Source organism: Medicago truncatula, chromosome 2, assembly GCF_003473485.1.
Source record: "Medicago truncatula cultivar Jemalong A17 chromosome 2, MtrunA17r5.0-ANR, whole genome shotgun sequence".
NCBI classification, from domain to species: Eukaryota; Viridiplantae; Streptophyta; class Magnoliopsida; order Fabales; family Fabaceae; genus Medicago; species Medicago truncatula.
In genome coordinates this window covers 9,692,152-9,720,151 of record NC_053043.1, presented here as the reverse complement: position 1 = coordinate 9,720,151, position 28,000 = coordinate 9,692,152, and the positions used below count along the sequence as shown (strand labels likewise).

General features: G+C 34.8%; 4 protein-coding genes across 4 annotated transcripts; 3 read left to right on the top strand and 1 right to left on the bottom strand.

Annotated features, from left to right (window-relative positions):
- Nucleotides 1–18: 18 nt before the first annotated feature.
- On the top strand, nt 19–2,432 carry LOC25486257 (pentatricopeptide repeat-containing protein At4g16390, chloroplastic). The gene has a single exon (XM_039830378.1). The coding sequence runs from the start codon at nt 190–192 to the stop codon at nt 2,263–2,265; it is 2,076 nt and encodes a 691-aa protein (XP_039686312.1). The 5' UTR covers nt 19–189; the 3' UTR covers nt 2,266–2,432.
- A 12,430-nt stretch (nt 2,433–14,862) lies between these two features.
- Nucleotides 14,863–16,272, top strand: LOC25486252 (pentatricopeptide repeat-containing protein At4g16390, chloroplastic). Its single transcript, XM_024776902.2, has one exon. The coding sequence runs from the start codon at nt 14,863–14,865 to the stop codon at nt 16,270–16,272; it is 1,410 nt and encodes a 469-aa protein (XP_024632670.2).
- Nucleotides 16,273–16,288: 16 nt separating this feature from the next.
- On the top strand, nt 16,289–17,446 carry LOC120578292 (pentatricopeptide repeat-containing protein At4g16390, chloroplastic). The gene has a single exon (XM_039830949.1). The coding sequence runs from the start codon at nt 16,289–16,291 to the stop codon at nt 17,444–17,446; it is 1,158 nt and encodes a 385-aa protein (XP_039686883.1).
- A 2,658-nt stretch (nt 17,447–20,104) lies between these two features.
- LOC25486250 (microtubule-associated protein 70-5) lies at nt 20,105–23,758 on the bottom strand. Its single transcript, XM_013607474.3, has 10 exons — nt 23,445–23,758; nt 22,692–22,777; nt 22,523–22,588; nt 22,285–22,455; nt 22,006–22,176; nt 21,757–21,912; nt 21,423–21,641; nt 20,800–21,339; nt 20,416–20,564; nt 20,105–20,331 (listed from the first exon to the last, which is right to left on the bottom strand). The coding sequence occupies exons 1-10, from the start codon at nt 23,524–23,526 to the stop codon at nt 20,313–20,315; spliced, it is 1,659 nt and encodes a 552-aa protein (XP_013462928.1). The 5' UTR covers nt 23,527–23,758; the 3' UTR covers nt 20,105–20,312.
- Nucleotides 23,759–28,000: the final 4,242 nt, after the last annotated feature.

The window sequence follows — 28,000 nt, the reverse complement described above, 5'->3', positions numbered from 1 at the left end:
TTTTCAGCCTCCTGTTAGATTACTCTCTCTCTCTCTCTCTCTCACACACCTCAATACCAAAATGTTATCCAAATTTCACAAACATAGAAGAAACTCAAACTGAAATGTACTTGACCCATCAATTTTCCACCATTTTCTTCTCTTCTTCTTCCCAAACATTCAGTTCAGTTCAGTGAAGTACAGAGGAAAATGGCTCAAGCTTACCCTCTCTGTTCTTCTCCATCTTCTTCTATCTTCCATGATTTAACAACTCGCATTTCAATTTCATCCCCTTATTCTTTCAAACTTCCCTATAAATTCAAAACCTTCTTCTCCTTCCAACCTCTTCAAGAAAACTCCGCAAATCTCAACAACCCAAATTCAAATTCCTCATCTTTATCTAAAAGCAGAATCTGGGTCAATCCTAAAACCCCCAAACCCAAACGCATTTGGAACAAATCCGACAAAACCGTTTCATCTTTGGCCAAATTACCCAAAAGTCTTAATGAGCAACAAGTTTCTGAAATCTTGAATGGTTTAGGAGACAATGTTACGGAACGCGACGCCGAAAACATTCTTCATAACATTGCAGATCCTGAAACTGCAATTTTTGTGCTTGAATTCTTCAAGCAGAAGATTGAATTTGAAAGACATGTTGTTTTGTATAACGTGTTGTTTAAGTTGTTTAGGGAAATTAAGGATTTTGAACAAGCGGAGAAACTGTTTGATGAAATGCTTCAAAGAGGAGTGAAGCCTGATGTAGTTACGTTTTCAACTTTGATTAGGTGTGCTGCTGTTTGTTCTTTTCCACATAAGGCTGTAGAGTTGTTTGAGAGGATGCCGGATTTTGGGTGTGAACCGGATTATAATGTGTCGTCTTCGATGATTTATGTTTATGCGAGAACAGGTAATGTTGATATGGCTTTGAAATTGTATGATAGTGCGAAAAATGAGAAATGGGTTATTAGGCCAGTTGCGTTTTCGGCTTTGATTAAGATGTATGGGATATTGGGGAATTATGATGGGTGTTTGAGTGTTTATAATGATATGAAAGTTCTTGGTGTTAGGCCGAATATGGTTTTGTATAATGCTTTGTTGTATGCTATGGGGAGAGCTAAGAGGGCTAGGGATGCTAAGGGTGTGTACCAGGAGATGAAGAAGAATGGCTTTGTACCGAACTGGGGAACGTATGCAGCTCTTTTGGAAGCTTATTCGAGAGGACGGTTGAGTAAAGAAGCGTTGAGTGTGTATAAGGAAATGAAGGAAAAGGGAATGAGTATGAATAAAGTTCTTTATAGTATGCTTCTTGACATGTGTGCTGATGTTGGGTTTGTAGATGAAGCTGTTGAAATATTTGAAGATATGAAGTGTTCCATGACATGCCAGCCTGACAATTACATATACACGTCCTTGATTAACATGTATTCGTGGAATGGAAAAATTCCGGAGGCGGAAGCAATGTTGAAGGAAATGATCAGTTGTGGATTAGAGCCTAATATTTTGGTTCTCACAATGTTTGTACATTGCTATGGAAAAGCCAAACGAACTAATGATGTTGTGAATATATTTAATCAATTTATGGATACCGGAATCACCCCTGATGATCGTTTGTGTGATTGTCTTTTGTATGTCATGACTCAAATACCGAAAGAAGAATATGGTAAGATAACAAATTGCATTCAGAAAGCTAACCCAAGGCTTGGTTATATTGTGACATATTTGATGGAAGAGAATGAGGGTGATGATGACGGAAATTTTATGAAGGAAACATCAGAACTTTTAAGTTCAGCTGATGATGATGTGAAGAAGTCCTTATGCAATAGTTTAATTGATCTTTGTGTTAAGTTTGGCTTGCAACAGAAAGCTCGCAACCTTCTTGACTTGGGATTGATGCTTGAGATATACAGCGATATACAATCGAGATCCGAAACTCAGTGGTGTTTGAACCTGAAAAAACTCTCAGTTGGAGCTGCGATGACTGCTTTTCATGTTTGGATAGATGACTTGTCCAAGGCTTTTGAATCAGGTGAAGAGCTGCCACAAGTACTTGGAATTTCTACCATCCCTTGGAGACACAAGCGTTCGGATAAAGACTTGGCTAGTGTATTTGAATCATATTTGAAGGAGCTTAATTCTCCTTTCCATAAGGCTACGAATATGTCTGGCTGGTTTTTTACTACAAGCCAAGAAGCCAAGTCATGGCTGCAGTCTAGAGGATCAACTGAAACAGTTGCTTCTTTGAATAAGACGGTGTTAGATGTTCTTGCTGAGGCTCATCTCCATTGATATTGTTGTTATAGGTTTAGCCATGTGCCTTGTAGTTTCTATCCATTTTTATTGACCTTGTAAGGAAACTTTGGTATTAGATTCAAAAGATAATATTTGTGTATTTTGGATGTCTTGAATTGTGAATGAAAGCCTGATACTGGTATATTCCATTAAACATTATCTTATATTCTTTAATTATTTTTTTGAAGGAGTTATTCTTTTATATTAAGGAGTATTTGTCACATTGTTTACTAGAGTAAACTACCGAAACATTTGTGTAACCTATAACAAACTCCATACCTTTCTTAGACAGAAAGAAAGAATAGACTCCATGCTTCCTCAAGTAGTCTAATGGAAAAAATATTTAGTTATAGGCTTAAATATGTAAAGGTCCCTGGAAGTTCGCGTGTTTTTGGCTAAAACAAACCCTGTAAGTTGTTAATTTTTTGGTTTTAATCCCTGACGTTAACTTCTGTTAAAAAAACGTGTTGCTGGCAAACGGAGACACACGTGGCGAAGGCTGAGTTGGCGTTGAGGGACCAAAACCAAAAATGCAAATTTGCATAGGGACGAAAATGAAAAAACTTAAACATCAAAATTTGAAATTTAAAAACTATATCTTCTTCATCCCTCTGTTTTCTCTTGTTCATCTCCCTTAAAAATGGGAATTGGGTTTACGTTTTATAAATTCCAATTGTAAAAGTGAGATTCTCTAAGAGTATACTTTCTGGTATAAACGTCGATTCTTCCTTTATCTAAATGGCTGCACAGTTTTTCAATTGTAAGCTAGGGTTGCTGATGTTTATACACCTTGGACTACTGGTTGGTGTTAGCTCAATGAAGGTATCAACATGGCAACCATTGTTGAAAGTTCTTCGAAAACAGATTGGGATCGCGAAAAACAGATTGGAATCCAGAGAGTTACTAATGACAAAACAAGAAGAAGCCACTGCTAATTGAAATTGAAGTATCCTTCATTAGTTTAATCTGTAATAATGATAAGGAGGTTAAGGATTCTATCTCCACCTACAATATACATGACTAACATTAGCATATACTACCACCAACAAACTAATATTTGTCATATGAAAAAAATGGTAATCTTTGAAGTAAAAACTCTGTTAGTAACTTACTGGCTTCAATTACTAATAGAGTATATATATGCTATTTTATTTTGTAAATTTGTTTCCTTTACAGACCCAATTCGTGCTGGATCATCTCTCTGATCTTCAACGCAAGCTATGAGAAGAAAAAAAACTTTCCTTTTCCACTGTATGATATCTTATTCTAGCAGTTTGCTTTTACTCACCAATTAGTTACTTGTGTAGGAACATATGCTAAGCGAGGCTAACAAGTCTCTTAGACAAAGGATATGTAAAAAACACCTCATCAATCATGTTATAGAAATCAACAAAAATATACACACCAAACAACATATATTGTCACTTTGGCAGGCAGATGAACAAGAGAAAACAGAGGGATGAAAAGGATATAGTTTTTAAATTTTAAATTTTGATGATTACGTTTTTTCATTTTCGTCCCTATGCAAATTTGCGATTTTGGTTTTGGTCCCTCAACGCGAACTCAGCCTTCGCCACATGTGTCTTCGTTTGCCAGCAACGCGTTTTTTTAACAGAAAGTTAACGTTAGGAACTAAAACCAAAAAGCTAACAACTTACAGGGTTTATTTTAGAACAAAAAAAGATACAACGATGAAAACCAAAAACACGCGAACTTACATGACCTTTTATATATTTAAGCCTTATAGGTGCAATTTTCAATTCGCTTTTATATCATTACTAACCAAAAACAATTCAATGTACTATTATTTAAACTAATTATTTTTTGTCAAGTAGTATAATGACTAAAAAATTCACTTTTTTTAAATTAATAAGTGTGGTGTTCGAAATTCGAATCGCAGTCTTACATATATAATGCAATGTCGATGCTAATTGAAACTAAAAATTTAGTCTTTTAAAATCTAAAATAAACATATTATAAAAATAAAATAAAACAAACTAGCATATAATGCATGCTTGGTTTCACCGTAATTTAAAAAAATCAGTGTTTTGTTTTAAAAGCTTACACTTTAAAACTTCAACAAAGTAACGGTGTTTTAGAATATAGCGGGTGATTCCAAACATTGCACATAGTAGTTTGATCATGTCTCCAAGAAAATAATATATTTTTCTTTTAAACTAAGATTAATAGTTAGAATAGTTTATTGGCTAAAAATGCACCTCTTAAGATAAATAAGTGGGTGTTCGGGATTTAAACATCGACCTTCAGCTATATCATGCGATATCTCTCTTTATTATTATTTTTTTGGTACAGTGCAATATCTCTACCTGAGTGTTGGAGGTTCGAACATCGGTCATACGGATGAGAGTAACTTCTCTTTCCATTTATTGAAGAGAATTGCTGTTGACACATTGCATAAAGCTGAGGTACACGAGTAATTTACTTTTTTGCCCTCTCGGCAGTTAACTGCCGAGGAATACAATAACCGGCTGCAGTTGACTGCCGAGGAAAACCTTGGTAGTTAATTGCCGAGGAAAACAATTATGCAGACAGTGGGTTATGCATAATTCTAAAACATTTCCAAGCCATTTTTCGGCCAGTTTTTACCTATAATTAAACCAGAGCATTTCCAAAGGCAATATAAATCATACAACATTGAAACTCGGTCATAAACAAGAAAAATACAATATCTTTTACAATTGTCCATAATTAAATCAAAACGACATTTGGTTAAAATTACACAAACGCTTGAAATTCATCAAAACGTTACACAGTGTCCATAATTAAGTGTCCATAATTAAACAACTCATTACACATCATTAAATTAAATACCTACTTACATTCAACGCAATTGCATATTGAACGAACATACAAATATAAAATATATTATCTTCCACCATATTCCGAAACATAAACTCGACGTCGCTATCGTCACGAATAAGCCAAGGCATATAGCTTGCCGTTTTCCATGCGTATTCGTCTCTATCTTCTCCTAGGTCTATGCATGACATTTGACCAAACAAGTGACGTGTATATTGATTTTCACCAAGATGCTCAAAATAAGTGTTAAGTTGTGCATTCAAATCATCAAGAGAGTCCGTCGGCGTTATCATAACATTAATTGTCTTTTTAAAAGCGGAGTACCTAACAAGGTCTTCAATTTTTGCAACCTCGGACATGTTTCACTTGACAAAAGCTTTAAGAAAAGAATCATAAATTAGAACAAAAATTAAATGAGATGTAATAACGAATAAATTAAGTGCGTAAACATTAATAACGAATAAATAAGTATTGCACTAGTTTCACCATATAAAAGTCATATTATATATATATATATATATATATATATATATATATATATATATATAATATATCAATATAAATTACATAATGTTAATTATATATTGGCCACAAAAAATTGACGTTACAATTTCAACCCCAAAATATACGTCGGTGTAATTTCTACCAAAAAAAAGGACTAACACCGACAAAAAAAATCACTCAAAAGGGCAAGTGATTGGAGAAGATCAAGTGACATAGAATCTTCCTCATCTTCCACAATAACTTCAAATTGTTGATTTGGTTTTTCGGGAGTGTCCAACAAAATAGGCGCCGCTTTGTTTGACTCCTTTTGTGGTTTCGGCGGTTTGTTTCCACTTTCAATAGCCATGAGCTTTCGGAACAATTCATGTTGATCCAAATACTCATCTTCGCAAGTCACCACATCTTATTTCTTGTGATTGTGCCACTCCGTAGATGATGGAGGTGGTGGACAATCATTCTTCAAATAAATAAGCACGAAATGATTCGGAATTGCCCCAAGGCACAAGATGAGAGTTTTTTTTATTAACCGGCGGTGGTGGCCCTCTTAGTGGAAAAAAAGATTCAGAGTTTCCAACTTCAAGATTTGTCAACACTACCACACACCTTTTGTAATAATTAGCAACAATGTGTCCCATGTTCGGAAAAGTCAACCACTTATCAACAAGATGTGCACAAGTTTTTGTATTTGCGGGAGGATGTAAGTCATTTAAAATGTAGTTATAACAATCCTCACCCGCAAATACTTCAACATAATCATCTCCATGATCTTTCAACTCTTGAATAAGATGTGTACGGATCATGAGATGATTTTTTTCGGTCAAGCCCATGAACTCGGCTATAGCCCGGAATCCACAATGTTCATCGCCAATAACATCCACCACTTTTTCAATAAATGGAAGCATGAAGCGTGACATATAATCAATAGGCTTCATAACCGGGATAGCCTCAGACTTTGGATACCGAGTAGGTGGTGGAAGTGGGGAAAGTGATGTTTTACCAAGACGAGCACCTTTTTTCCTTTTATATGATGATGTTGTTGGTGATGGTGACGGTTGGCTATCCGGATTTTGGGAATCAACAACCTCCCACGAAGAAGGGATCCGACTAGTCGATGCAATTTTTTCTTTAGACCTCGCAATATCGACTTTTTTCTTTGCTCCATTGGTTGGTACTTTTCGTTGTGGTGGAGACATCATGGTGGTTTAAGGAAATGTCAACTGCCGCGAACCCTCTTTGACCTCAAGCTTCATTTGGAAAGGGAGTTTCTTTAGACGTTCTACATTAGCCTTCAACTCAACCTCGACACAAAAACCAACTTCGTTACTTTCTTCGCCCATACGTAACTTATGCCAATGGTGGTATATCTCATCCAATAAAATTGACTTCTCTTCAAGGAGCTTAGTAGCAATTTCGCATGCACATGGTAGCCCGTAAGATGTCCTTTGAACACAACCACAAATGTCATTGTCCATGCACAATGTTGAAGTTGAAGTAAATGTCACTAGAAGGAGGGGGTTGAATAGTGACCCTTTAAAAAATTTCTCTGTACTCTTAGAGAGTTTGAGCTTTCAATACTTTGCTTGAAATAAGATGATTATTAAAACAATAAATAACAAAGCATAAAGTAAAGAGTAGAGTTTAGAGAGATCACACAGAGAAGTTATCCTGGTTCCCCCAATATGGGTTAGTCCAGTCCCCACAGCTTTTGTGAGATTATCCACTAGTTCTTAGGAGTTTCTTCCTCCTCTTTGCAATGTGCAAAACAATATGTATTCTCTAAGCCTCACCAGGCTTACACTGACTCTCGAGCTCTCTCTGAGCTTGAGGCTAAAACAACTATGTATTCTCTAAGCCTCACCAGGCTTACACCACTGATATTATTAGCTTCAGCAAGCTTACAGTATCACTCAAGATTTTACAGGCTTGAGGATATACAATCAAAATGAGATTTGATGTTTGGATCTAATTACAACTTTCAAACTTAAGAGAATGAGAGATTGTAGTTTGTAATACTCTTAGAAAGATGATCCGAAAATATGATTTGGTTCTGTAAGAGTATTTCTGATATTGAGATTGATTGATGAATTTATCGCTTGTAAGTAGGCTTGTGATTGTATTGGAAATTCATGCTTTCTTTGTTGAGAGAAAGCTTCTATTTATAGCCATCCTTCATCCTTCAATATCTGCAATTGTTCATTCTTGTGTAGACGCCCTTGCTGTTGATAGGAATTGCAAAACTGCCATTGTCCCATCTTTTGTACGTTGAGTTTTGAGCTTGCCAGCCTCGGCCTCAACTTTTAACACCAAGAGCTTGAGCTCGAGCTTGAGCTTGAAATGGACCAGGAGTGTGGGTGAACAGTGAAAAGTACATGAACAGTGAAAATATATTTTCTTTTTACTACTGTTTGTATCTTGTTCTTCAAGATGCATCATTTGTCATTGTCCTTGCAAAGCTTTGTCTCCAAGATACCATTTATAAATTATATTTGCATACTTGGTCACCAAGTCATTGTACTTTATGTCTTTTTGCTTGCTTGCTCGTCAAGATACCTAATAGGGCTTATGTCATCATCCCTTTCTTTTCCAAATGATTAGCACATGATTGAAAGACAATTTTCCCTTGCATTTGCGCATGGTTTTCTTTGTGAAGCTTTCTTGGATTAAATCATTTAATTACCCTTTAATAATGAACACATATTCTTCTTGAGAGCTTGAGCTTGAAACTCCAATGATACATGGCTTTAACAATGTGTGAGAATTGGACTTTCCTATCCTTAATAAAATTCACTCAAGAGCACACATTAAATAACCAAATAACATTATAATCTTAATTTTAATACAAGAGTTTGTTTATCATTTAAAAACAAGTTCAAAGGGATTTTTGCTTCAACAAATGTTTCCCTACAACGTGTCTCTTCCAAAGCAATGTTGTCCAAAGCATATCTAGACACATGACCACCTAACCCGGAGTACAAAGTGACATCTTTGAATCTATGTTCCAACACGCTAACGCTCTAACCAAAGGTTGTTTGTATCGCATTGAACTGAAGCAGCAACATGTCATGTATTTTCTCCCAACAAGTACCCAAATCACTCACACTATTGTCCAAATATTTCTTCAATAAAGCATGAGCCGATTCGACCCTGTTGGTGGTCCTACAACCAAGATGCAACACATGGTCTGTCCATGCCCTCACAATTTTGTCATTCACTTCATTCAAGGTGGTCATGGCATAATTTTTGAAAAGTGGGAAATCACTACATGAATCTTGGAACTCCACTAATGCATTTGCATATAACTCTTGAGTGGGCGATTCAACCATAGCTTTCCATGCCGTCATTATCTTCTTGACAACATTGGGATTACTCACTTCTTTCCCATCCTTTTTTCCCAAAGGATATTTACAATCTAAGACGCACCTTTGTTTAACATTTGCCTGCACATGAAAGTAACAATTCATTGCATAACTTTCGGGGAAAACATTTGCAACTGCTTTCATCATAGACATATCCCTGTCGGTCACAATCACCTTAGGTATATTAATCTTTGACGTAAGAAGTTTATGCAACATTTTTAAAACCCAAACAAAGTTTTCCTTTTCTCATGTGTTACAAATCCAAACCCAACCGAATATGTCAAATCGGTCGAAATGACCCCAACTACCTCAAACATTGGCATCATGTACATGTTGGTTTTGTAGGTGGAGTCCATAATCAAAACCGTTGGAAAATTGTTAAACAACTTAACGGATGTTGGATGAGCCCAAAAGATATCTTCGATTGTAGTACTTTCACTTTGTGTTCTTGAGTAATAAATATAGTTGTGCTCCTTCAACTTCGACATTAGATATTGCAACGACTTCTTGTCACCTCTATTTGCCTTCCATATTTGTTGATGTTCATTGTACACTTACTTCACATTTTTCATGCAATGTGGTCTTTTGTTCTTCAAATGTATCAAAATATTTCTTGGAAGCATCTTGCTCTTGGTTAAGTCACGTACAATCTTCTTGTCGTCCTCCTTTAGTCTACCGGCAAGAATGTGTCCTTCTAAAGCCGGCTCCATTGTAACACTCCTATTTCTATTAAAGCAATTAAACATGCGAATAATACATTTATTCAAGAAATAGAGGCTACGCCACATTCAAAATTCAAAACCAATAAACATGTATATAAACCTCAACAGTTCAGCGGAATATAAACCAGAGTAATCAAAATATGTACATGTCATGAATCAATAAATTACATCACATAGATGCATCTCAAAAATCCCAAACAAAACGGGTAATCTCCAACAAAACAAAATCCAAAAATAACCTAATCTAGACCGACACAGCAAGCCTAGATCAGAGCCGACTCAACACCGATACTGGAGAAAGCTCCCGATATCACCAAGCACTACTCCTGCACAACGTCTACCCATCCATACAGACAGGTAGGCGGTTAAAATCACTGGGGGTAAGTATTACATTATCATAATCCAAATAACAGTTAACATGAATATTTCAATATCATGCATTTGATCAATAATAATCACATATTAATACTTACATCACATCCCAATATCTCACATCAATAATCATCAATCATATGAACAATTATCAATTCACAAATATTCATTCACAATTACCAATCACATTTATCATGAATAATCATTAATAACATTTCATGAACAGTCACCAATCACATATATCAATAAGACTCATGGCATGATATGCACCTATAGACACATATATGCATGTGGTACCAAATCTCCAAAAAGGGTCGTCACCCAAATCCAGATCTCAAAAGATCTCTGTCAGGCCGAAGCCCTATAACGAATAAAACATCGTATCCAGATCTCAAAAGATCTCTGCCAGGCCGAAGCCCTAAAACTAGACCTCAAAACATCTCTGCTAGGCCGGAGCCCAATAATGAATAAAACATCATTTCATCTCGACTATGATGCATGGACATGTAACAAGACTCGATAATGCGACAACAATCACAATTTTCTCCACAATATATAGAGCAACACCCAATTATATTGTTCATCTCCACATCATTTGCATTAACAAGAAAACATGCCCATTCATAATTAAATCATAGTATTCATCATCACATAACAACATGATTATCAACAATGTTATTCAACATCAACTATCACATATAGTTTCACTCATTCAAGCATTTCCTACATCATAAGTAAGATAGCATATACATCTCATGATAAATATCATATCATTCATTCATACAACTTCACATAGTTATACAAGAATGGTCACAACAATTCATAAGACAATACGACACAAAGATTCACTAGACTCCTTTTCACAAGGCTAATTCTTTCATAAAAACACTCCTAGATGATTAGGATAAAGTCCATATACATAGAATTAAGTTTGGAAACAATTGGATCAAAGAAAATTGCATTTTTAAGGTTTTTAGAAAGACAACATCGTGGCACGTTGGTTTTCCATCGTGGCACGATTTTTCCAGCATCAGAAGGACTGAAATTCTGGTCCAAATCGTGGCACGATGGCCCCGAATCGTGGCACGATCCTGGTTTGACAGACAACGCCAGATTTTCCAATTTCACGTTTTCGCGCGTAAAAATCAAACCGTTAATCCGTTTTCGATGTCGTTTTCACCTACGTGTTCATGACACTTAGTTCTATCTTAATGTATAGAAAAATTCAAGTTTCAACAACCCCAAATTCATTTTCAAAAGCCTTACACAACACTCATTTTCCAAAACGGTTAACAAATGAATTTTCACCCGAAACTCCCGTTTTCCCCCAAACGACTCGACTATCACAACTACAACATAAAAACAGAAATTCCATCAAGTTTAACTCATCCAACCACATAGACAACTCAGTCAACAACTTTGTATAACAAATTTCACTTCGGGTCCTTCACATGAACCTTTATCACAACTTCACCATTACAAACAACTTATTTCATAAAATGGAATACTCATGTTATCATTCGACAACAACAACATATCTAATTCAACAACACTTCATTTAGACATGAATTCAACAACACAATATCCCAATCCAACAATTGAGCAAAACACATAAGTATTCATTTTCACCAAACCAACAACAACAACTTATTTCACAACAACAAAATTATGAATCATGCATACCCAAGCCATGAATTAGCATCCATAACATCACTTAACAACATCAACATCTATTGATCATGAAAAATATCGCAATTCATCAACAACCATGCATAATTCACCAATTGAGGATAATTTACAAACTACCCATTTTCATACATCATGAACTTGCAATTTCATCATCAACAATTCATTTAACATCAAATTAACATATTCAAACATATCTCTACAACATAACCACGAATTTCAAAGATTGGGTTCATGATAATCACTTATTCCCATAATCAATTATGCATAGAACAAGAAAAAAAGAATTAACCAAATGATTATGATAAAGACTAACCCCCTTACCTTAGATGAAGATTAATCCCAACTTAGGTTTCAATTTAGCTCCTAAGTTCACTCCAATCCTTAATTCTTCAAGTTCTTCTCTCTAACCCTTATTCTTCTCTTCTCCCACTTTCTTTCTCTACCACTCTCTAGAAAATATCTTATGAAATGAATGAAATGATACTTTCCTAAGACAACTCCTTAGGTATGACCCTTAATGGGCTTAACCTAGTTTCTAGTGGGCTTAACTCATTTCTATTCAAACCAAAATATTTCTACACTTCAAACGATATTTAACTAATAACGGTAAAATGTCACTAACAGTCACTAAACGGTAAAATCTCAATTTACTCTAGTAACTTAGTGAAATAACTATTCTCACTAATCACTAAGTAATTCCCACCAGAATTATAATTTTACCCATTCTCACAAAATGACCAAAATGCCTCTAAGTCTAAAATGACTAAAATACCCTTCTAACACGGAAACCCATGAAAATGCACCCAATGATGATTAATCACACACAAACAAATATAAACACATAATAAAAGTAATTAAAATAAATCTAGCTAAAAATCGGGCTGTTACACATCACATGGTTGTGAACTCCATTAAGAATGTTCAATCCTCATTCCTTTGTTTGCTTACTTTGATATCCACTAATCATGAACAAGCACCCACATTTTCTTGAGCCCGTTCTCGCATGCTTTGATTTTTTTTCGGCACTTTGTGAGCTCCACTTCTTTCACACACTAGGCGGAACATTGGATTGATCAAGCTTGATCTTTGTGTAACAATTGTAAATCCTGCCTTATTTGCTTGACGGCGTGCCCACTCAAGCAATTCTTCTCTATCTTTCGACTTAACGTTGTCTGAAAAAAAACTAGCTATGTCGAACTCGTGGGCTTGAAGTGGGAGGACACTGGAGCCGCCAACATACTTTGAAGCTTTAACATGGACGGAAGCTCCATCAATGTTTGATTTCGCTTCAACCTTAGGCGGTTTGACATCTCCGGAAATTTTGACAAAATTTAGTTTTGTCTCTCCCGGAACATCTTCCGCATTCTCTATCATTACTATAATTAAACAACACATAAATATGAATTAACAACTAACTAATGCATAAACATCAATGCCATAATGAATTAAAACAAAAAAAATAAAAAAAACTAAAGAATTTTTTTTTGGAAAAAATGGCAGTTGCTGCCATTTTTTCGTTGTGAAATTTTTTCACAAGTATTTCTCGGTACCTAACTACCGAGGTTTTCCTCGACATTACACTATCGAAGTATTCCTCGGCAGTTAACTGTCGAGGTTTCCCATGACAGAGTTCTACGTAACTGACGTAGTTACCCATAACAAAACCAAAAAATGAACGGATTAAAATGCTCGATACCTGTTTTTTTTTTACGTCAAAAGTGTGTTGATACCTCCTATGCTTGATGCTTGAATGATTTTGGATCAAGATTTGATGAAAAAAAATATTGGATTTGGGGATTGATTGGAGGTGGTATTGAAGTTGATGATGAAAATAGTATATATAGGGAGCAGGTGGTTGTTTCATAAAACATCGGTAATTAACTGCCGAGAGGATAAAAACGTAAATTACAAGTGTGCCTTGCGGGTAGAGCTGTCAAAAATGGGGCGGGCTCATGGGCCGGCCCATATTTTGGGCCGGACCGGGCCTAAAAAACTAACCAAAAAATGCACTCGGGCTTTTTCGGCCCAAGCCCATTTGGGCCATAAAAAAGTTGGGCCGGGCCGGGCTGGCCCATTGGCCCATATTTCATTTTATTTTTGTTAAAAAACAACATATTTTTTAAAAAAAATATCAACTAATTTAAAATTTATTAACAAAAAAATATTTAAAAAAATAAACTTAATAAATATGGATGAATTTAGCTTACAGTTTTAAAATTTTAAAGTTTATAAATTATTAATTTGATTTAATTGAAAGAATAATCTAGAGTTTAATTATTATTCAATGTTAATGTAAAAATTATTTATATTTTTATGTCCATCCAATCATATTTTAGCAAAAAAATAATGGTGAGTAACTAATACATAAGAAAATACATAAAAAAAAGTGAATAAATTTTAAAAATAAAACATAAACGAGCCTGGCCCATGGCCCACCCGGGCCGGGCTCTAGAATTCACGGCCCAATCATTAACGGGCCGGGCTGGCCCATTTCTATAGTCGGGCCCGAGCCGGGCTAGGTCGGGCCGGCCCATTTGACACCTGGGAACAACAATTCTCTTTATTCAAACCATTTAGATCGCACTCACCGTAAGTTGGTTACTTACGGATAATCTTTTCTCACTCACGGTCACTGTTTCACAGAGGAAAAATGCTTCACACTCACACTCTTTGCTCTTCCTTTCCTTCCACCCTCACACCCTTCTCTACTTTACACCCCAATCGCAAACTCTTCTCCATTCAAAACCCAGATGCAAAGTCTCCACCTTTATCAAAATCCCACATCCGGGTCAATCCCAAAAACCCCAAAATCATTCAAAACCCAGATGCAAAGTCTTCACCTTTATCAAAATCCCACATCTGGGTCAATCCCAAAAACCCCAATATCAAATCAATTTTGAACAATTCTGACAATTCCATTGCTTTTGAAACTTGCCAAATCTCTTGACTCATGTGATCCTAATGAGCAACAAGTGTATGAAATCTTGAATGGTTTTGAGGGTAATGTAACCGAACGCAGTGCCGGGTTTATTCTTAATAACATGATGAAACTTGATAATGCTCTGTTTTTTTTTAGATATTTTGTAGACAAGATTGAATCTGTTAAGTGTGTCGTTCTTTATAATGTGATGATGAAAAAGTTTCGGGAAATTAAGAATTTTGAAAATGCAGAGAAACTGTTTGATGAAATGCTTCAAAGAGGGGTGAAGCCTAATGTTGTTACGTTTTCGACGATGATTACTTGTGCTGAGCTGTGTTCGATGCATCATAAGGCTGTGGAGTGGTTTGAGATGATGGGCTCGTTTGAATGTAAACCGAGTGATGATCTGTCAGCCACTATAATTGGTTCTTATGCATGCGTTGGTGATGTTGATACAGCTTTGAGATTGTATGATTGTTCGAAGAAGGAGAAATGGGACCATGATAAGAGGGTGTTCACGGCGTTGATTAAGATGTATGGGAATTTGGGGAATTATGATGGATGCGAGAGTATTTACAATGATATGAAGGTTCTTGGTGTTAAGGTAAACTACACAACATACACTAGTATGTTGTATGCCATGGAAAATGCTAAGAGGGCATGGAAAGCTAAGGCTATATATGAGGAGATGTTAACCAATGGATTTTCACCAGACGGTTCAACCTACAGAGTTGTTTTGAAGGCGTATTGTACAGGAAGGTATAAAGATGATGCTTTGAGTGTGTATAAGGAAATGAAAGAAAAGGGAATCAATATCGGTAGAATTCTGTATAATATGCTTCTTAAAATGTGCGCTGATGTTGGTTATGTAGATGAAGCTGTTGAAATATTTAAAGATATGAAACATTCTGAAACTTGCCATCCAAACAGTTTTACATACTCATCAATGGTTAACATGTACTCCTGCACCGGAAACTTTTCTGAGGCAGAAGACATGTTGAATGAAATGATTGGTGGTGGATTTGAGCCTAATATTTCCATTCTGACATCTCTCATTGGTTGCTATGGAAATGCCAAACGAACTGATGATGTTGTGAGGATATTTGATAAACTTTTGGATTTAGGTATTAGTTCTGATGATCGCTTGTGCGGCCGTCTTCTGCATGTAATGACACGAATACCAAAACAAGAACTTGGTAAAATAACAGATTGCATTGAGAAGGCTAATCCAAAGCTTGGTTTTGTGGTTAGAAATTTGATGGAAGAGAGGGAGGGTGCAGATTTTAGGAAGGAGGCATTAGAACTTTTTAATTCAATTGATGACTACGTTATAAAGAAGTCTTTGTGCAACAACCTCATTGATCTTTGTGTCAGTATGGAAGTTCAGGATAGAGCTCACGACCTTTTTGACTTGGGACTTAGTCTTGAGATATATACAGATATACAAAACAGATCTCAAACTAAGTGGTCTTTGCATTTAAAGAGTCTCTCAACTGGAGCTGCTCTAACAGCCTTACTTGTTTGGATAAATGATTTGTCTAAGGCTTTGGAATCAGGGAAGGAGCTTTCCACCAGTACTTGGAATTTATACCGGGACTCAAAAAAACAAGTCGGCACCTAGAGTAGTTGAATCATACATGAAAGAACATAATGCTCCATTCCAAAAGGATGCTGATATGGCTGGCTGGTTTTTGACAACGAACGGAGCAGTCAAGTCGTGGCTGCAGTCTGGAGGTTTATCTGTAACAGACGACGCTTTGAACTCTAGGGTTTTAGGTGTTAAGGCAAACTTGGCAACATACAATAATATGTTGTATGGAAAAGCTAAGAGGGCATGGAAAGCTAAGGCTATATATGAGGAGATGATAAACAATGGAATTTCACCAAATCAGTCAATCTACGGAGCTGTCTTGCAAGCGTATTGTACAGGAAGGTATAAAGATGATGCTTTGAGAGTGTATAAGGAAATGAAAGAAAAGGGAAAGGATATCGATAGAGTTCTGTATAATATGCTTCTTAAAATGTGTGCTGATGTTGGTTATGTAGATGAAGCTGTTGAAATATTTGAAGATATGAAACATTCTGAAACTTGCCATCCAAACAGTTTTACATACTCATCAATGGTTAACATGTACTCCTGCACCGGAAACTTTTCTGAGGCAGAAGACATGTTGAATGAAATGATTGGTGGTGGATTTGAGCCTAATATTTCCATTCTGACATCTCTCATTGGTTGCTATGGAAATGCCAAACGAACTGATGATGTTGTGAGGATATTTGATAAACTTTTGAATTTAGGTATTAGTTCTGATGATCGCCTGTGTGGTCGTCTTCTGCATGCAATGACACGAATACCAAAACAAGAACTTGGTAAAATAACAGATTGCATTGAGAAGGCTAATCCAAAGCTTGGTTTTGTGGTTAGAAATTTGATGGAAGAGAGGGAGGGTGCAGATTTTAGGAAGGAGGCATTAGAACTTTTTAATTCAATTGATGACTATGTTATAAAGAAGTCTTTGTGCAACAAACTCATTGATCTTTGTGTCAGTATGGAAGTTCAGGATAGAGCTCACGACCTTTTTGACTTGGGACTTAGTCCTGAGATATATACAGATATACAAAACAGATCTCAAACTAAGTGGTCTTTGAATTTAAAGAGTCTCTCAACTGGAGCTGCTCTAACAGCCTTACTTGTTTGGATAAATGATTTGTCTAAGGCTTTGGAATCAGGGAAGGAGCTTTCCACCAGTACTTGGAATTTATACCGGGACTCAAAAAAACAAGTCGGCACCTAGAGTAGTTGAATCATACATGAAAGAACATAATGCTCCATTCCAAAAGGATGCTGATATGGCTGGCTGGTTTTTGACAACGAATGGAGCTGTCAAGTTGTGGCTGCAGTCTAATGGTTCATCTGTAACAGATGATAGTCTGAATCAATAACACAAAACTTTCCTCTCTATTTGCTTCTTTACTGTTTTATTCATTTTGGTTCGTATCAGGCTCTTTCTCATTGATAGTGTTCCATTTTCCTTTACTGTATGAGGAAATTTTGATATAAGTTGACTCAAGATATATATATATATATATATTGTGTGGATGTCTTGTATTTTGATTGCAGGCCTGAGTAATCTATTTAATTAAAATAATCAAACATAACCTTTTATCTTAAAGAGTGGTTGCCTACAATACTAATAATCCACTGTTAACTTGTATACAAATGATACTTTAACTTATTTGGTTTTGTCTGATATTGGTCTTTAGATTTATTAGATGTGTTTTATACAAATATCTGATATAGGCATATAGAGGCAAAGATTGAATACCAGCAGGTCTTGTTACCCTCATGTTATAATGAGAAATAACAATTAAAGTGTCAAGAACCGACACAAATAAATTAAATGTAGCAGAGATGAGGATGTTGCGTTGGATGTGTGGTAAGACTAGATGTGATAAGATTAGAAATGTCAACATTATAGAGTTGGGGCAGTACCTATAGTAGAAATGATGGTGGAAACTAGCTTTAGGTGGTTTGGACATGTAAAAAGAAGACCTGTAGATTCTCTAGTATTAAGAGTAGGTCAGATGGAGGGTAGTCAACCACTAGTGGTAGATGAATACCTATAAAAACTAAAAGAGAAGCGGAGTACTAAAGATTTTGAGATTAATGAGTTTGATAAAAATAGTATATGATGGAACATTATGGCATCGTTTGATTCATGCAACCGATCCCATTTAATGAGATAAGGCTTGGTTGTTGTTGTAAATTGTCATATTCCTTTTTAACTGTTCCAATTGCCCAGGGCATGTAAACAATTGAGAAAAAGTCAACTGATTCATCTGCTTTTTATTTTCTTTTATTTATTCCAAAAAACTCTAAAAAAAAAAGTGCCAGTACTGTTAAGGTTGACTTCATGTTGAGCATAATGGTTGATCTTATTTAGTCACTTTCATTATTTGGGGTTGACTTAAAGTTTATAGTTTTATTGATTATTTGTAGTGATTGGTAAAATGAAAGAAGAAAGTGGTTCTGACTTTTGTTAGGGGCAATATTTTAAAGAGTTGTGTTATTTGAACATTCATATATGCGATAACTTTTGTGACAACCAAAATTTTACAAAGGAAATGAAGTAGTGACACAAAAACCAAAGCAATAGAGAGAGAAAGTAAAAAGATAATATGAGTATGAGAGAGAAAGTTGTAAAAAATAGTTGTTCAAATATCATTTCTCTATTTTAAAAAAGATGAGCACCTTCATGCCACTACTACCACCTCATTTGTCTTTTTTGAGTGTTTTCTGTATATTTATTAAAGAAGTCAAAATCAGAACCAAAGTTCTATGACCAGTTTCATGGCTTGCACGTTTAGAACATGGAATTGACCCAACCAAACAGACCTCTCTATATAATGGTGTGAGTCTTTTTTTCTTTTGATCAAGCAAAATGGGAAATTGTGTGGCTTGTCATTCTCAACCAAAGAATAAAACTAGATTTGCTCCAACTGAAGGAAGAGAAATAGAGGTTAATAATGCCTCGTTGCCAGTTGAAAAGATGAACACTACTTCTAGTAAACAATATATCGCGGTTCGTAGGAAAGTGCAGCACAGAGAGGCTTACCATCTTGCACCATTCATAAGGCAATCTGGTAAGCCTTGTATGACAACTGATGATGGAAAGATGAAGAAAAGGATTGTGAAGATTGTGGTGACTATGGAACAGTTGGAAATGCTGTTAAGTGGATCAATGAAATTTCAAATCAAAAGCAGAGTTACTCCTGTTAGGAAAAGTTCTGTGTTGAGAAGGTCTCCAAAATGGCTTCCTTCTTTACCAACTATTCAAGAGGTGCAGAACTTTTGAACGGTGCTACGAAATTTATCTGTAGTTTTTTACTAAGTTTTCTGAAAGATTCTAAAAAGAGAAAACAAAGCTTCTCAATGTGTACATCCATCTTCTCAAAGAGTTTTTTTTTTTCATACTGTAGGAGTAGTGAATGCTGGCTTTTGTTCATAATTTTAACTGAACAATGAGCATATGATATTTGTCTACTGTAAGATAGTTCTATGAAATTTCTTCTACCTTGAATTATTTTTAGACATATGATCATATTCTTCAAAAGCTTGTAGTATTCCATAACTCATTACAGGTAGATGGATATCCTCAACGCTTAATTGTAAGCGAACTTACTGTCATCATAGCATTAAGATTCAGAACTATTGTGATTTGAAGTAACAATAGTTCTATCTAACATGTGATTCAATTGGTCAACAATTTTTTTTTTTGTAGGCAAATGTTAGTAAGTTGGTGATTCGATTGGTAAATAAGTTTTCTAGGTTTGAACCCGAGATCTTCTCAAAATTCCTTCTGTGTGATTCAATTGTTTCTTATGTGTTATTCCTTTATAATCAATCTTTCTGATGTTGCATTTGACAAACTTAGCCAGTGTAATTCTCACAATCACAGAACATGGAAGATATCATTAAAATAAATATAGAGAAAAACATGCAATACTTCTCTGTATGTACAGGGTTGGATCTCAGACTCTGTAAGTTAGTGGAACTTTATTTAAACAAACTGCACACTGAATTATGTTGTGTATACAAAGAAAAATCATAAGATGCATTGATACATAAATTGCCTCCAATTTTCTCTTCATAAAGAATCTTCAATGTTCTTTCATCACCCTGCAGTAATTTTATAGCATTGTTCAGGTTAACTAAGAAGTTAAAGGTATCAATCTTTCAAAAGAAAAAGTGACAGAAAAGAACCTTTTAGAGAAGTCTGAGCTTCTGTTTTTCCTCCTATCATCGGATTTTATTGATGCAACTTCCTTCTCTCTAGCAGCTATTTCTCTTTTCATTTTTTTCCATTCTACTTCCATAGCCTTTGTCAATGCATCAACTTTCTTTGTGAGCATCTGAAAAGAATATCTCTTATCTTTAGTTCTATGTAACAAAAGGGAGATATGACAAAACAATGTTACGATTTCAACAAATCACTATTGCTTTGCGATACACTATTTAGTAAAAAAAGAAGTCAAATAACGGTTATAGCAGTGATATAGCATTGTTGCGTAGAAAAATATGAACAAACCACTATTTTCTACGATCTGCGATTGACAACGCTGATACGAGGATAGTTGTTACCAGTACCTTTATTTCTTCATCTTTGGTGTGCAGAGTACTGTCTTTTGTTTCACAAGTCTTCTTCAAATTGATGACTTCTTTTTGAAGCTTATCATATAAAAATCCAGAGACCACATCATTGCTTTCTAAATCATTGCTGCTATTAAATTTAGAGTCTTCATCAGCATTGGTTTTAACACTGCCTGTGTTCACCTGTATCTCATTTTCTTTTTCACCACCATCAGAAAATTTGTTTTTTGACGCCCATATACCTTTTTTCAACACATTTTCTGTAGAACCATATTTCATTTTGGTTATGCTACCCGGTTTTCGGTTCCCAGCCATACTTTCTATGTTGCCTTTTATGTTTGCCTTTTGGAACAAAGTTCTTCCAACGGTAGATCCTCTTGGTTGTGATGTAGACCTGTTTCTCAATCCACCATTGTTTGTTACGAAACTTAAGATATTCGATTTATCAGCTTTTGGAGATACTGAAAATGCATTGGAATTGACCGAGAATTGCTTTAAACCTTCTTCAAGTGTTTTTAGCCTCAGCTTCAGTTTATCCTGCGAAAAATAAATACCGTATAAAATTATTTATTACTAAAGAATCGACTTATTATATGCCCACATAGAAAAAAAAAAATTACCTTCAATTGTGATTCTGCTTTTGCTGTTCTCTCTGATATGGCAAGCTTTTCTTTCAATCTTTGCATCTCTGCCTGCATAATCCTTCTTTCTTCTAACCATTGCCTAACAGGCATGACCTTATCACTTTCATCTTTCCATTCATTAGCCGCAACAGTTGCAATTCTGTTAGCAGAAACTTTTACCCTTGCTAATTCCCTCTCTAGTGTCCTCTTCTCCTCCTGAAAATTTATGCTAAAACCATGTTATTGTATAGATAAACCAGTAGATACAAAAGTCCCATGTAAAAGTTAGTCCAAAATGCAAGTGGTCATAACATTATTAACATATGCCTACTTGCAACTCAGAAATCTGTCGCTTATAATCGCGAATGAGATTAGCGGTGGCTCCATTTGATAAGATGAGCTCCTCAAGTTCATGAATTGTTTGGCTAAGTTTCTCAACTTCCACAATCTTTTGACGGTGGCTTTTCTCCAAGATTTTGTTCTCCTCCTGTTCATGAAAAGTTGTATAAATTTTGCTGAAACTGATTGCCGTTTGATATAGAAACTATACACGGAAATGGAAACATAAAAAGATATATGCCTGGCAGATCTCGATCTGTCTCTTCAAGTCAAAGTTTTCATTCTGAACTTCTTCGACTATCAAAGCTCTCTCTAATGCACTTCTTAAAATCCTCTCTGCTTCAAGCAATGCCAACTCTTTCGACTTTGTCAGCCGTTCCAAAGCTTTCTTATCTTCCTGCAGTGCTGTAATCTGTAGACAGAATTGATGTTAGTGTTATCATCTTTTAAGGACTAAACATATTTATATTTTAATATTTCATTGTAAAAGCATCATTAATGGAAATTGGAGTATCATTACCTCAGTTCTATACATCTTAATCTCGTCTTCAAGAGGCGTGATGACACTTTCAAATGGATAAAAATCTTCTTCCTTTTGATCTGTGTGTAATCTTCTAAGTGCTGATTCTGCAGCATATTGTGCAGCCAACGCATCTTTCTTTTCGTCCGTCAGTTTCTTGATTTCTAGGTTCTGCATATGAAGATATTTTGAATAACATGCATCATAGAATTTATCATTGTTTTGGATACAATAGTACCTTGTTTTTAAGATGATCCTCTTTAAGTCTTAGTCTCTCATCCATCTTACTGACTTCATTTCTCAGCTGAAATTAGAAAAAGATAATTACTGACAAATAATGTTCTAACTGTGGTAAAAGAAAACTAATATGAAATAGTTCACATTTTATGTTTGTAAAAAACAAATACCTCTTCTATGGCCTTATCTTTCTTAGCTTCAATTGCCCTTATGGCCTTGATTTCACCATGGCATGTAGCAAGTTCATTAACCTTTTCTGCAACAGATTAAAACTTATTCATAATTATTTTTTGTGAATTTTTGCTAGTAACATATGAGAGGATCCATATTCAAAGAAAACTGTGATTTACTCAAAATAAAAATCTATAAGTAATTTTTGCCTCCATTGATCTATTGATTTTTTTAACTTAGTTATAAGTTTAATTTTTTTTCTTATTTCCATGAATAAATTGTCACTAGTTTCCACTATCACCTTTTAGTCATGATGTTATGAAACAAATTTAATAACAAGCTAACAATTTTCTTTTACACATTAACAATGGTGGAGAAATAAATTAATATCCTTTATTTTTTTAAATACCTTTACCTTATCTTTATTTGGAGTTTCCTTACCACTTGAAGGCCAATTTTAAATGAAAAGAAATAACTTCCTTTTCTTACCTTGGAAAAGAGTTCACTTAAAATTATTCATACCTTATGATAAAAAAAATGATTTTTTTTTTTTTTTACAGTTTCCTTACCACCAGAAATTAATACTAACACAAGACCAAAAATAAGGACTAAAAATAGTTTCCATGTAATTTTTGAAAATCTTGATCCTTAACACAATGAGTCCATCTAATTTTCCATTGGTGTTTTACATGCATGAACCTAATGAAATGATGAAGCAAATAAAATACTGTAACATATATTATATGAACTACCTATGAGTTTGTTTTGCAAATGATCAATCTCCAACACAACAACATCTGGTTTGACAAGAGGAACCTCTTCATTGACAACCATTTTCTTCTTTCTTGGTAAATTTTCTCAACAACAAATGAAGTATGATCACTAGTATATATAGTATTTTTCCTTAGGTGTTCTATTTTTGTGATGGAAATTGCACTATTGAGGCTAAGTACAAAAATACTAATGATCACTACTATATAAAGTATTTTTCCTTTGGTCTTCTATTTTGGTTATGGTAAGTGTACTATTGAGGCTAAGCACAAAAACACCAACAACAAATGATGGCTTTTACAAGTCATAATGCAATATATATATATATATATATATATATATATATATATATATATATATATGATGAAAGAGAGGTTTATGGAAGAAAATAAGAAAGTTCATTCATATAAGGAATTGACCTTAAAGATAGGGAAACATTTCCCAGCAGTGAAGCAAACTTAACATATATATGAAATGTCTAGTTAATTTTGTTGATTAATTCTAACTTTGACATTAACTTCTACTTACTTTCCATTTTTTCTCCTTAATTTATTTTTTACTTCATAGACTTTTACTCATATCATAAGGTTTAAGGCTTCTTTCACATTTATATCAAAATGATACAACAACCGAACATTTTCTTACCAATATGTGGTAAGTTTATCATTTATATCACCATAATATCAAAATCATTAAGTCTACTAGATTCTATCATAAACAGTTGCCTGAATATTTGGATGAACTATAAATATAGCTTATGATTTATTATCATAAGTTAATATTCAGTTTCTTTCAATAAATTCTCTTTAAGATTTTTTATGAACTATAACTTATATGAAAATAGTTTAATCATAGTTCACCTTTGAAATATTTGATTGCCTCATATTATTGAAATCGGATTGCTTGTGGCTAGAAATTTGACTCTTTCTCGTAGTTAATACATTTATGATGTATTGAAATTTAAATTATTCGATCTTGATCCAACGACCAATGATATATTGATTACGCAAATGCGTTAAATTTCCAACCGGAGGCAATGTTAATTCCATATTATTTGTCCTATAAATCAGACCGTGGATTATATTTTCACTAATATACCAATTTTAATTGTATGTCAATTCACATATTGATTCCACTAACTACTATTAACAATGATACCTCAATAAATGGAACTCATTTTAGGATAGAATCCAGTAGACTTAATGATTTTTTAAAGAAATGTTTATAACCTTAGAGTTAGAGCATCCAACTAAAAGATGTATAAGTGGATCCATGTACACATCCCCAATTTATAATTTGTTATTGTTAATACATAATAACCACCAAATACCTCCAACTTAAAGTGGATGTTCTTTATCCGATCCAAGAACCGACTAATCTGAGGGACCAATCTCACCGTCCACTTACGAGATGTCGTTTAAAGCCAAAGCAAAGTTTTGTATGGACTTACCCACCAAAATTGATACCAAAAGGAATCAAATCTGAGATTTTGAGATGAGCAAACTCTAAGATTCCAAATCAATCACTAGACTAACCCTAAATAAGTTGAATAGTTAACTCTTTTAATTTTATTCCCTTCTAAGTACTTTGGCTTATGAGATAATACTTCCATTTCAATCAACTAAGTTCAAGTTTCAAGAGCATAATAACAATATAGTGCATTAGTTGGTGGCATTTTTTCCTTCAATATTTATTTCTGCTGACACATTTTGCTTCAATCTCAAATAAAATCTCTATTATTTGTAATTAAGAGTGAAATACAAAGGATTCTCACTGATAGGACAAATCAGATAATTAAGTAGGCAATAACAATTTAGTTTATTGGCTTGATGTACAATTTTTTATATCAAATTTAACTCTCTTAACTTGTCACACTCTATCATTATCAATGGAAGGATATCACTTAGGACTATTGAATTGCTTCAGCGCTAAAAACGTTTGATATCATTTAATTCTCTTACTTTTCTTTGTGAAACTCATTCAAAAAAGACTACTCATGCGACTTCAATTAGAAAACGACCAACAAAAGTGGCTTCAAAGAATAAATAAAATTTGGATTAATATTCAGAATACATGTCATCTTTGCTTAAAAGTATAATAATAATTCAATATAGTAAAAAGAAGAAGAAAAAATTAAAACTTACGGTTTCTGAACACAAAGCCAAAGCCAAAGCCAAATATAAGGTGTTATTTATTTACTATTTATTTATTTATCTTGTTCTACTTGAAAATTGCTTTTTTGACATTGGAAACTTCCATTGACGCAAATAATTTACTAAAAAGCCCCCAGCGGTAATTAACAATCGTTGGAAGATGTGCCGGCAGTTAACTGCCGCTGGGACCCAGCGGTTGTTAACTGCCGTTGCTTTTTCCCCCAAAAAAAACTAGAAAACCCCTACCTCTCTTATTCACTTATCATCTTACCTCACCATTACCATACCTAAAAAAATTCAATTTCAAATATTTGTGTCAAAATCTTGCTTTCAAATCATTGCTGATCGATTGCTAAGACGTTTCTACACACAATATGCATCAAAGAACATGTATTACAATATTAAAATCCATTACATTTGATTGATTTTTTTGGTTTTTTTTTTTTTTTTTGTATTGTCATGAGTTGTAGCGGCAGTTAACTACCGTTGGGTGTGAGTGGCTATTAACTGCCGCTGGTAACTTAGAAAATTTTCAAATGGCAGTATCTACTGTCCAAAAAAAAAAATCAATTTTTTTTTTCCTTTTGTTCTTTTGTTTGTCTATGTTATTATATGATATTAGATACATGTTTATTAATTAGTTTACAAATTATATGTTGTTTATTTACAGATACGGTTGAGAACGCGGATGATGATCCGGGTGATCGAAAACGTAGTGTTGTCAATTCCGTTAAGGTTGAAGCTCCCATTAAGGTCAAAGCTTCCGTGAAGGTTGAAGCTTCCGTTAAAGTAGAGGCTTCAAGCGTCAATTCCGATGTGTGTAAACTTCGTGACAACGAAGTTGACACGGCTCATTTCTTTTCGACACGAGATTCATGGAAAGATAAAGAGGAATTGCTTGGTTGGGTACGTCGACAAGAAAATAGGCTTGAATTTACGGTTATCATTAGAAGATCTTGTGAAGGTAGAAATGCTATGTTGGAGTTGGTTTGTAAATGGAGCGGCGAGCACAAATTACCGAAGACAAAAGTGAAGCATGAAGCAACGGGATCAAGAAAATGTGGGTGTTTGTTCAAGGTGCGTGGATATGTCGTGAGGGAAAACAATGCTTGGAAATTGGCTATTCTTAATGGCGTTCACAACCATGAGATGGTGCGGTATGTAGCAGGGCACTTTCTTGCTGGAAGATTAATGGAGGACGACAAGAAGATTGTACATGACTTGACCGATTCTTCGGTTAAACCAAAAAATATTTTCACTAATTTGAAGAAGAAAAGGAAAGAGTCCATCACAAATATCAAGCAAGTCTACAATGAACATCACAAATTCAAAAAGGCAAAAAGAGGTGACTTGACGAAGATGCAAAATCTAATCTCAAGAGTTATATGCGGGTAATCTAGTGAAATTTCAACATGCTTGTAAGGATCATCCAAAGTTTATTGAATATGTTGAAACTACCATTTTGAAGCCTTTTAAGGACAGACTAGTGAGGGCGTGGACGGACCTTGTGTTACATCTTGGGTGTAGGACCACGAATAGAGTTGAAGGAGCTCATGGTGTGGTGAAGGAATATTTGTCCACCTCCAAAGATGAGATGTTGGAAAACCAATTTGGGGAGATACAATCATCGTTTGGTAGGAGCGTTACGGTCTTCGAACATAGGTACAAATATGTCACTTTGTACTCCGGGTTGGGGGGTCACATGTCTAGACAAGCCATGACCTTTATTTTTGTGGAAGAAGCGCGTGCTAGGAAAACCTTGTGCATCGAGAAAAAAACTTGTGGTTGTGTTCAAAAGAAGGCGTATGGCCTACCTTGTGCATGCTTCATTGCTATGAAAATCCGTCACAAGAAGCCCATTTGATTGGATGAGATACACCCGCATTGGCATAAGTTGTATATGGGTGAAGAAGAAAGTAATGAAGATTTGTTTTTGGTCGCGGAGGAGTGGCGTGGTATCCAAGAACGTCTCGAAAGAGTTTCGTTCCAAATGAAACTAGAAATCAAAGAGGGTATGCGGTTGTTAGCGTTTTCGGAGACCGCAATGTTGTCACCACCTCCAAAAAAGGTGCCAACCAAAGGAGCTCCCAAAAAAATCAAAACTACACATAGGATGTAACAGCCCGATTTTCGCTAAAATTATTTTTAATTGTTTTAATATGTGTTTATATGTACTTGTGTGTGATTATTTATTATTGGGTGCATTTTTATGGCCTTTCGTGTTGGAAGGGTAATTTAGTAAATTCATTGTGAGGATTATTTTTAGTGTTTCAATTGAGAACCATTATTTTACTAAGTTACTAGTGTGGTAATTAGTTGTGAGCCGGTAAATGATCGTTGTTATTATTTTACCGTTAAGTGAGTAGAAACATTTTAGAATTAGT

Excerpts from the sequence above, each read along its gene's own strand:
- LOC25486257 (XM_039830378.1), top strand. The coding sequence starts at position 190 with ATGGCTCAAGCTTACCCTCTCTGTTCTTCTCCATCTTCTTCTATCTTC.
- LOC120578292 (XM_039830949.1), top strand. The coding sequence starts at position 16,289 with ATGAAAGAACATAATGCTCCATTCCAAAAGGATGCTGATATGGCTGGC.
- LOC25486250 (XM_013607474.3), bottom strand. The coding sequence starts at position 23,526 with ATGGTTGTCAATGAAGAGGTTCCTCTTGTCAAACCAGATGTTGTTGTG. Across the intron at positions 21,642-21,756 it reads GACAGATTTCTGAGTTGCAA|GAGGAGAAGAGGACACTAGA; the intron begins GTAGGCATATGT and ends ATAAATTTTCAG. Across the intron at positions 20,565-20,799 it reads CCAAAGATGAAGAAATAAAG|ATGCTCACAAAGAAAGTTGA; the intron begins GTACTGGTAACA and ends TATTCTTTTCAG.
- LOC25486252 (XM_024776902.2), top strand. The coding sequence starts at position 14,863 with ATGAAAAAGTTTCGGGAAATTAAGAATTTTGAAAATGCAGAGAAACTG.